The following is a 10928-nucleotide window of genomic DNA, read 5'->3' on the forward strand; positions in this document are numbered from 1 at the left end:
TTATCCAATCCCTAAACTCTCATTTTACTTTGAAGCTTAACAAGGTTGATACAAACCACATAAATAGTAAAATAACATAACTGGAGTGTGAACCTATATCCTCTGACCTCTGATACCAATATCCTTACCACTTTAATTTGCTATCTCCAGTAATAACATCATCCCTGTATTCATGGCTTATATATTATCTTTAGAGTTGAAGGATAAAATTTGCATCTGTCACATACTAAAAGAAGGTGGGATTTACTTGGGACTTGAAAGCGGTAAAATTATTAAGAAGAGACTAATAAAATAAGTTCAATCAATTTTTGTTTATAAAAAGAGAATATTTGACCTACATGATAAAAGAAAAATAAGGAGAAATCATCAAGGAATCAAAAGGAATAAAGAGATTAAAGATTTAAGGGAAATTTGAAACTCATGAGAAGAAAAGAGTTGAATTAATACTCCATGAACCCTATATGAAACGAATACCCTATGAGTCAGTGTCTTTGGATTAGAAGGATAGAACAATTAGAAGGGTGGAAAGTTGTGAGAATAGAAAGAGGGAAAACAAGGGACAGATAAAAGTAGATGATACAATCCTATCATATCCATGACATTTTTTTTGGTAAATATATTGAAGTCATTTGCCATTTCCTTTTACTCATTTTGCTTATTTTTACAAATAAGGAAATTGAGGAAAAATAGGTTAAGTGTCTTACCTTGGGCCACACAATTAATAAGTATCTGAAGCAGGATTTGAAATGAGGAAGATGAGTCTTCCTGAGTCCAGGCCCAGCATTCTCTCCACTTTTCCACCTCACTGCCCTGAACTGGCTTTGGAATATGAAAATTGCCTCCAGGCTCTCACATGTCTCTAGAGGCTTTGGAAACATTGAGAGAGAATGAAGAAAAGCTAGAGGCCATGGAAAAAATCTGATTCTATTGCAAAGATTCCATACTCTCGAGTTTTTATTTTCAACTACTACATGGAACAAATAGTTGATGAGCCAAATAATTCCTTTAAAATAAATATTTTTTTTCATATTTAAAAAATTGCTACATCCACTTATCTTTAAAAGTCATCTTAAAAATATGAAATAATTTTATTGACAAAAAGGTGCTTTCCCCTGCCAAGAAACCTTCTATTAACTTTGTATAAATTTTGGATTCCAGCTTAATGGTATAAAGTTTTTAAGTTCAAGACATTTCTAAAAGATGCAGTTAAGTGTGTTTTTTGCCCAACTATTCTGGAGAACAACCTGGAACTGTATTCAGATAATCATAAAACTGTGTATACCCTTTGACCCAGCAATGCCACTGAGTCATATCCCAGAAAAATCAAAGATACAGGGGGAAGAAACATAAGTGTACAAAAATAGTTATAGCAGTTCTTTTTATGGTGGAAGATAACTAGAAACTGAAAGGATTTTCATTAATTAGGGAATGACTGAAAAGGTTGTGATATATAATTGTAATGGAATACCATTGTACCATAAGAAATGATGAACAAGACGAACACAAAAAACCCTGGAGGACTTCCAGGTTAAGATGTCTGCAGAGTAGAAGCAGGGCACTTAACTCTCCTATTATACTTATACATGATACCTCAAAAGGACACAAAAACCAAATCCAGATGAATGAAGGGACCCGACAATAGGGCGCAGCACTGAAGGTACATGGGATTTTGGCATTTCCATGCTATATGGGGATGAAATAGCTCTCATTAAAACGTGAGTTGATCAACTCCCCCACACCCTACACCACCTACAGTTGCAAAGCCAGCCCACAAGAGTTAGAACAACGTTGGGGCATTCACTAAGTTCTTGGCAGTTACCTGGGACCTCCAGGGGCTGGCTCCTGAGAGAAGCAAGACTTAAGACCCCAAGAGGCTAAAGAATATGGACTTTGAATGCAGACCTTGAGCTCAGATCTTGGGTGCAGATTGAGAGTGGAGGGTGCAGGACTGTGGAAGCAGCGCGCTGAGACTCTTAAAGGAACCTTAGGTAGAGGAATAGCAAGGGGACCACCAGGAAGCTTGACCCTGAGAACAACTAGACTTAAGACCCCAGGAGCCGAAAGAGCACAGACCTTGGGCATGAGGATAAAGCTTAGAGGGGCAGGACTGTACTGTGACTTAGGCAAAAACTGTTCCACAACTCTATGTACAGAGAGCCTGCCTGCCTCACCAAGACTTCTGACTGAGAAAGAAAAACAGCATAATAATAGCAAGCAATGCCCAAGAACTAACCAAGAGAAAGAACAAGAGGAAAGCCTTAACACTTGGTAACTATTAACAGAAAAAAATCCAGACAACAGAGCAGACAGCAGAGGAGGACAAACAAGTAATCATATCCAAACCTTCCCAAAAAATGAAAATTGGTCACAAGCTCTTGAAGAGTTCAAATCTGAGATCATGAGAAAGATGGAAGAGATTTGGCAAGAAAAGTGGGAAATATCTCAAAAGGAAATTAACTGTTTAAAAGACAGAAACTCTCAATTGGAGAAAGATGCCCCCAAATAAAACAAAATGATAAGCAAATGGGAGACCCAAATTAAACAGCAGGAAACCATGATAGACCAAATAAAAAAATAAAATCAAAACATTATAGCAGAAAACCAGTCTCTAAAGACAAGAACTGGACAAGTAGAAGCCAATGATCTTGCAAGACAGCAAGAACTAATAAAGCAAAGGGAAAAGGATGACAAAATAGAAGGAAACATGAAATATCTCACTGAGAGAATAACAGATCAAGAAAAAAGGTCTAGAAGAGACAATTTGAAAATCATTAATCTTCCTGAAAAATCAGAAATTAATAGAAATTTGGACACTATACTACAAGAAATTATCCCAGAAAACTGCCCTGATGTTCTTCAATAAGAGGGCAAAATAGACATTGAAAGGATCCATAGATCACCTTCTACTCTAAACCCTCAAAAGTCAACCTCCAGGAATATAATTGCCAAATTCAAGAGCTACCAAGCTAAGGAAAAAAATATTACAAGATGCCAGAAAGAGATAATTCAGATATCAAGGAACACCAATTAGGATTACACAGGATCTGGCAGCCTCCATGCTAAAAGACCACAAAGCTTGAAATATGATATTCAGAAAGGCAAGAGAATTGGGTCTACAACCAAAGATCACCTACCCATCAAAAATGACTATATACTTCCAGGGAAAAGTATGGGCATTCAACAAGATAGAAGATTTGCAAATATTTGTAAAGAAGATATCAGAATTAAATGGAAAGTTTGCTATCCAACCACAAAAATCAAGAGAAACATGAAAAGGTAAATAAGAAATAGAGAGGAAAGAAAACTCTTATTTATAAATTTGCTTCTTTAAGGGCTTCAATAAGATCAAATTATTTGTGCTCCTATATGGAGAAATGTTATGTGTAATTTTCAAAAATTATATTCACTATTATAGTAATTAGATGAATTATTCATAGGGAGAGGTTGGAGTGCTAAATGGTCTAAGAGAGTGATGGGCAAAATTTTTAATCGACAAAGTACTGATCAGTCTAATTAAAAAAAGGAAAGAAGAAAACCAAATTATAAGTAGCAAATATGAAAAGGGACACCTCACCTCTAATAATGAGGAAATCATGGCAATAATTAAAAACTATTTTGCCCAATTATATAGCAATAAATATAGCAATCTAGGTGAGATGGATGAATATTTACAAAAATATAAAACTGCCTAGATTAACAGTAGAAGAAATAGAATACTTAAATAATCCCATATCAGAAAAAAGAAATTGAACAAGGCATCAAAGAATTCTCTAAGAAAAAAATCCCTAGGACCAGATGGATACACAAGTGAATTCTATCAAGCCTTCATAGAACAACTAATCCTAGTAATATATAAACTATCTGACATAATAAACAAAGAAGTAGTTCTACCAAACTTCTTTTATGACACAAATATGGTACTGATCCAAAGGCAGGTAAACGAAAAACAGAGAAAGAAAACTATAGACCAACCTCCTTAATGAATATAGATAAAAATATCTTAAACAGAATACTAGCAAAAAAATTCCAGCAAATAATCACTAGGGTTATTCATTATGATCAGGTGAGATTTAAACCAGGAATGCAAGGATGGTTCAATATTAGGAAAACCATTCACATAATTGACCATATCAACAAGCAACCGACAAAAATCACATAATTATCTCAATAGATTCAGAAAAAGCCTTTGACAAAATACAACACTTATTCCTACTAAAAACACTAGAAAGTATAGGAATAGAAGGGCCTTTCCTAAAAATAATAAATGGTATATATCTAAAACCATCAACGAACATCATCTGCAATGGGGATAAATTAGGAGCATTCACAATAAGATCAGGAGTGAAACAAGGATGCCCATTGTCACCTCTATTATTTAACATTGTATTAGAAACACTAGCTGTAGCAATTAGAGAAGAAAAAGAAATTGAAGGTATTAAAACAGGCAGTGAGGAGACCAAGCTATCACTCTTTGCAGATGATATGATGGTCTATTTAAAAAATCCTAGAAAATCAACTAAAAAGTTAGTAGAAATAATCAACAACTTTAGCAAAGTTGCAGGATACAAAATAAATGTACATAAATCATTAGCATTTCTATAAACTTCCAACACATTGCAGCAACAAGAGTTAGAGACAGAAATTCTATTTAAAATCACCCTAGACAATATAAAATACTTAGGAATCTATCTGTCAAGACAAACAGGAATTATACAAACACAACTATGAAACCCTTTCCACACAATTAAAACTAGATCTAAACAATTGGAAAAACATTGATTGCTCATGGGTAGGACAAGCTAACATAATAAAAATGACAATCCTACCCAATTAATTTACTTATTTAGTGCTATACCCATCAAATTACCAAAAAACTTTTTTACCAAATTAGAAAAAATTATAACAAAGTTCATCTGGAAGAACAAAAGACGAAGAATATCAAGGGGAAATAATGAAAAAAAAATACAAAGGAAGGGGACCTAGCAGTACCAGATCATAAACTGTACTATAAAGCAGTAGTCGTCAAAACAATATGGTACTGGCGAAGAGACAGAAGGGAGAACTAGTGCAATAGACTTGGGGTAAGCAGCCTCAGCAAGACAGTGTATGATAAACCCAAAGATAAACCCAGATTTTGGGACAAAAACCCACTATTTGACAAAAAAAGTTGGGAAAATTGGAAAACAGATGGGAGAGATTGGGTCTAGATCAGTGATTCCCAAAGTGGGTGCTACTGCCCCCTGATGGGTGCTACAGTGATCCAGGGAGGTGGTGATGGCCATAGGGGCATTTATCTTTCCTATTAATTGCTATTAAAATTAAAAAAAATTAATTTCCAGGTGCCTAAGTAATATTTTTTTCTGGAAAGGGAACAGTAGGCCAAAAAAGTTTGGGAACCACTGGTTTAGATCAACATCTTACACCCTATACCAAGATAAATTCAGAATGGGTGAATGACTTGAATATAAAGGAAGAAACTATAAGTAAATTAGGTGAGCACAGAATAACATACTTTTCAGAACTTTTGGAAAGGAAAGATTTTAAAACCAAGTAAGAGTTAGAAAAAATTACAAAGTGCAAAATAAATAATTTTGATTATGTTAAACTAAAAAGTTTTTGTACAAACAAAACCAGTGCTACCAAAATTAGAAAGGAAGAAACAAATTGGGAAAAAATCTTTATAACCAAAAACTCTGACAAAGGCCTAATTACTCAAATATATGAGGAGATAAATCAATTGTATTAAAAAACCAAGCCATTCCCCAATTGATAAATGGGCAAGGGATATGAATAGGCAATTTTCAGATAAAGAAATCAAAACTATCAACAAACACATGAAAAAGTGTTCTAAATCTCTTATAATTAGAGAAATGCAAATCAAAACAACTCTGAGGTACCACCTCACACCTAGCAGATTAGCTAACATGACAGCAAAGGAAAGTGGGAATGTTGGAGGGGATGTGGCAAAATTGGGACAATAATGCATTGCTGGTGGAGTTGTGAATTGATCCAACCTTTCTGGATGATAATTTGGAAATTTGCCCAAAGGGCTTTAAAAGACTATCTGCCTTTTGATCCATCCATTGCATTGCTTTGTTTTATACTCCAAAGAGATAATAAGGAAAAAGACTTGTGCAAAAATATTTATAGCTGCACTCTTTGTGGTGGCAAAAAATTGGGAAATAAGGAAATGCCCTTCGATTGGGGAATAGCTGAACAAATTGTGGTATCTGTTGGTGATGGAATACTATTGTGCTCAAAGGAATAATGCATTGGAGGAATTCCATGTGAACTGGAAAGACCTCCAGCAATTGATGCAGAGTGAAAGGAGCAGATCCAGGAGAACATTTTACACAGAGACTGATACACTGTGGTACAATTGACCATAATGGATTTCGGTACTAGGAGCAATGCAAGGATCCAGAGCAAGGCTAAGGAACTTATGAGAAAGAAAACTAGCCACATTCAGAGGAAGAACTGTGGGAGTAAAAGCACAGAAGAAAAACAACTGCTTGAACACATGGGCTGATGTGGATATTATTGGGGAGGTAGATGTTAAACAATAAATCTAGTCCAACTATCAATAATATGGAATTAGGTCTTAATGATACATGTAAAATCCAGTGGAATTGTGAGTCGGCTATAGGGGGGTGGGTGGGTTTGGGGGAGAGGTAAAGAACATGAAATTTGTAACTATGGGAAAATATTTAAAATAAAATAAAAATTAAAAAAAACCCTGAAAAGACTTATATGAAGTGATACAAAATGACATGAGTATTGTACACAGTGTTATGGGGAAATTATAGGTGTAAGACAACTTGGCTTCATTCCATGATGGAATGTCCATGCAGTCTAAGATTTCTTCAAGCTGTCATCTATTCTGTTTAGCTTAAGCCTTATACCTATACTATAATTCCCCCATCACAACAGAAACAATAATAATATACAATGATCAACTGTGAATGACTTAATTATTATCAGCAATCAAGGACAAGATCAAGAAAAACTCCAAGGGATTCATGATGAAAAAGGCTATCCATAGGCATAGAAGGAATTGGTAGACTAAATTCATAATGAAGCGTACCATTCTTTGTTTCCTTTGTGAATTTATCTCTTTTTTAAATGATGTATTTTCTTCCACATGTCTGATAGCACATGCACAGCCTGTATTATATTACTTTTGGTCTTAGGGAGAGGGGAGGTTTGGGACAGTGGACGAGAACACGTATAACAAAATGTTAGAAAATGTCAGAAGTTTTTCTTGTTATTGTTGATCTGACTCAACTTGTTGGTCTACTATTTCTGATGCTGCTGATGCTCTATGGCAGGGGTTGGCAACCTTTTTGCCTGTGAGAGGCATAAACACCACATTTTTTAAAATGTAATTTTGTGAGAGCCATACAGTGTTCACAGTGCGCACTCCTGTAACAGTGCCTGAAAAAAAATTGACTTTTTGGCTCCTGCAGAAAGAGCCATATCTGGCCCTCAAAAGAGCCAGATATGGCTTGAGAGCCATATCTTGCCCACCCCGCTCTATGGGAAAAGGGTGCGACTTATAATTTAATCCCTGCTTTGTTTTAAATCTGGAACCTTTGGAATTTATGTTAACTCTTTCCTGTAACAGGTTCACTACTCAGAATTATAGAACAGTTGGAGTTCTGTTTAGGAATATAGATTTTGGGAGATCCTGTTTCATTAACTTTGGAATGAAAGTGTTAAAGAAAAATGAGGTGTAGCTTCCAAGTTTCCTATGCCTCCTAGGCTTATGCTTACAGACTGTAGTATTTCATTAAACCATGTTATTCATCGGCTTAGTTTCTCTCTACTCCTTATTTTTGCCTCCTTTCCCTCCACCTCCTTATTCAGATAAACAAGCTGGAGGCTCGCCTGAGGCAGGAGGGATGCATGGATGATAATAGAATTCATAGGAGGGACAATGAACACTGGATGAAAGAAGACTGCATTAGCTGTATCTGTAAGGTATGTTTGGCTCTAAGTTCTTTCATCCTCCTCCCTCTATTTTCCCTCTGGTTGCCTGCCAGTTGAAGCACTATGAAAAATTTCTTCTTGAAACTGCGTTCCTTGAGGCAGATTTCAGGGATATTCTGGAAGGTCAGCCCAAGTTCGTAGTGATCAATGATTTTCCTATTATTGTAGTGAGCCAAAAGGGTAAGTGCTCAGTGCTGAAGGCCAAGATTACTCTTTACATAGTTCTGTCTACTGTCCAGTGCTTTTCCTCCTGGAATGCATTGAATTTTTAGTCTTTCTGTAAACTGGTTTTGGATGACGAAAGAGTTAATGTGAGAATCCTGAAACTTCGATTGTGACGGGTACTCTAACTGATGGCACAGACCTATGGTAGGATGCTCTCCTTCTCTCTTCCTCCTTTTGCCTTCCCCTCCTCCTCTCCCATTTTATGAACATGTAGTATGTGCGATTAGTCCTAGTTTAAGCCCCATCATAAGAGAGAAATTGGCATATTCCTTGTGACTATTAGCTAAGCCGCTTTCTTCCTATTCCCATAAACCATCTTCATTCTCTCTCTTATACTAATAGTCTTAATTTTGTACTCTGAAAAAAACTACATACTCTTCTTACAATTAAAATTGGTGAATCTGCTTATTCAGTGGATCTAGGGAAGGATTAATGGAGTTCAAAATCAAATGGATTTGGGCTTTTCTAGACACATTGCTTTTAAAATGAAACACATAACAGTGCTTATTTGCTTAATTCACTTTCTAAATTCTGATTCAATTATTAATTATTTCTGAGTGCATTTTGCCATAGGCCTTGATGGCGGAGATAGTTTTCTAGGGATAAGCAACTACTCAAAACGAAAGCAAGAATATTCTGCAGAAAAGTACATTTGTGAAATTTGTAATGATTGAGGGCTTCCATAATGCAAGAAGAAAAATTATTAGGATACAAATAAATACTATACTATGCTATTTCTATGCTTAGATAATGAGTTTAATTCTCTTAAAATTGTGTGCTTACCAGGACGTTTAGTCTACATCTCACAGGATTGCTTTTGGCATTAGAGAAAAGCCTGCCTTCAAATGACAACATCTCTACCTGTCAGTCTTCAGGAACATTTGGCTAAATTGCTCAAAAGTCAATAAAGCAAACACTGGTGTAACTTCTGTGATGGGCACAAAGGAAATTACTGATTTGCCTCACATTAATGTCTAACTGCTAGGTCTGTGACTGGTCTACCTTGTTCAGAACCGGAACTCACCATGATGTGGGGGTTCACCTCAGAACAACAACAAAGAAAGTCATTCTGTCTCTCTTTCGGGGACAGCAATTTTCCCTCCTGTTCATACACCTCCATCACTCGAGAGAGTGCAGTATGCTAACAATGCTCCACAAAAGTTTGATATCTTGTTTCTCCATTGTACCGTTCCCTCCTTAGCTTAGGAAGTGATGTTGTATTTCTGTTGAGGAACAACTGATTTCAAATGTGGCCTCAGAAACTTAGTAGCTCTGTCACCTTGGGAGAGCTACTTTAAATTCTCAGTTTCTACATTGCTAAAATGGGGATATAATAATAGCTCCTAACTCATACACTTCTTGTGAGGATCAAGGAAGATAATATATGTAAAATACTTTGTAAACCTTAAAGCAAAACATAAATACTTTATATCATTTTTACCCCCACTTTGCATTGTATGGGTAGGTAGTAGAAGCCATTTATTCCTAATGAGTATATTTCTATATCATCCATATCAATATTTATATGAAAAATTTGTGGTTATTAGAAATTTTTCAAAGCATGAAATCAATTAATGCTTGTCAGTTGATTGATTTTTCTTCTGGAAGATGTATTTCTTTCTGATGAGAAGTGCCCTGTTTCCAATGGAAAACACATAATATGTAGTTCATTTAGTGGATTGCAGAGGCTTGTCAAAGTTACAATGAATATGTCCTACTGTTACACCTATAGGATTGTACCCTAAATTATTTTGATTTTAGTGGCGGCAGGTGAGGGGGAGGGGATGGGGACTAGAGAATTACAGAAAATGCTTGTTTACATATAAAAATTGGCCTAAATTTCTCTAGATGTGTTTGTGTCCTAAACACGCAACTAATATTTTAACATTACCTTTCAGAATGGTCAGGTGACATGTACGATGAAGACCTGTCCTCCAGCAGAGTGCCTCAACCCACAAATGGTGAAAGGAGTGTGCTGTCCCCTCTGTGTGGGCAACGAAAAGACAGATGATTTCCCAGAGGAACTTTAACAAACACCTCCTTTTACTGGAGCTCATAATAGGAAGTTAAGATTCTTGCCATTCAGTTCTGAGCAATGGGCTAACAACGTACACTCACATTTTGATATGAAAATGCATGCTGATTTTAAAAATTCAGACTAGTTTAAGCCTTAAAGCACACTGAACACATTCTACCGCTTTCTCTAACTTTGTCTGAAAAATGCAAAAATGAAGGTCACAGAAACTATATTTAAAAACCTATATAATACTGTCAGATAACCCCTAAACTGATTACAAGTCACTGTTCTTAGAAGCTTACATGGCTGCTCCTATACTCTTTTCACTACTCAGATTTCAGATCGGAAGAATTGTATATTCTTAATCTTCAGTAATGGGAGAAGATCTCTGATTTTTAAGTTCAGACATTTTCTCAGTGAGATTGAAAGCCAAATCAGAGGGTTTCCTACTTATTTGGGATCAAAGCCGTGATCAGTTCAACATGATCTGTAATGTGCCTGAGTTTCTCCTCTGTGTTCTGAATTCTACAGCAGATACAAATTCTAGTAACTCAAGAGTTCTTTTTAGATGAATCTAAAATAAAGCTCAATGTATTTGGAGAGGGAAAAATTAGATTTTTTTTAATCACTAACTTTCACTTGAAATGTTGAATTTCCAGGAGCAGCTGGATACCTCAGTGGATGTAGTGTGTAGTGG

At 35.8% G+C, this 10928-nt stretch overlaps 1 protein-coding gene across 1 annotated transcript in view; it reads left to right on the plus strand.

Annotated features, from left to right (window-relative positions):
• Positions 1–10244, plus strand: part of PXDNL (peroxidasin like) — a 361514-nt gene extending 351270 nt beyond the window's left edge. Inside the window, exons 22-23 of the mRNA XM_044682749.1 lie at positions 7867–7980; positions 10113–10244. Coding sequence (XP_044538684.1) covers positions 7867–7980; positions 10113–10244 — 246 coding nt within the window. The remainder of the gene's footprint in view (positions 1–7866; positions 7981–10112) is intronic.
• Positions 10245–10928: the final 684 nt, after the last annotated feature.

Source organism: Gracilinanus agilis, chromosome 1 (genome assembly GCF_016433145.1).
Source record: "Gracilinanus agilis isolate LMUSP501 chromosome 1, AgileGrace, whole genome shotgun sequence".
Classification (NCBI taxonomy): Eukaryota; Metazoa; Chordata; class Mammalia; order Didelphimorphia; family Didelphidae; genus Gracilinanus; species Gracilinanus agilis.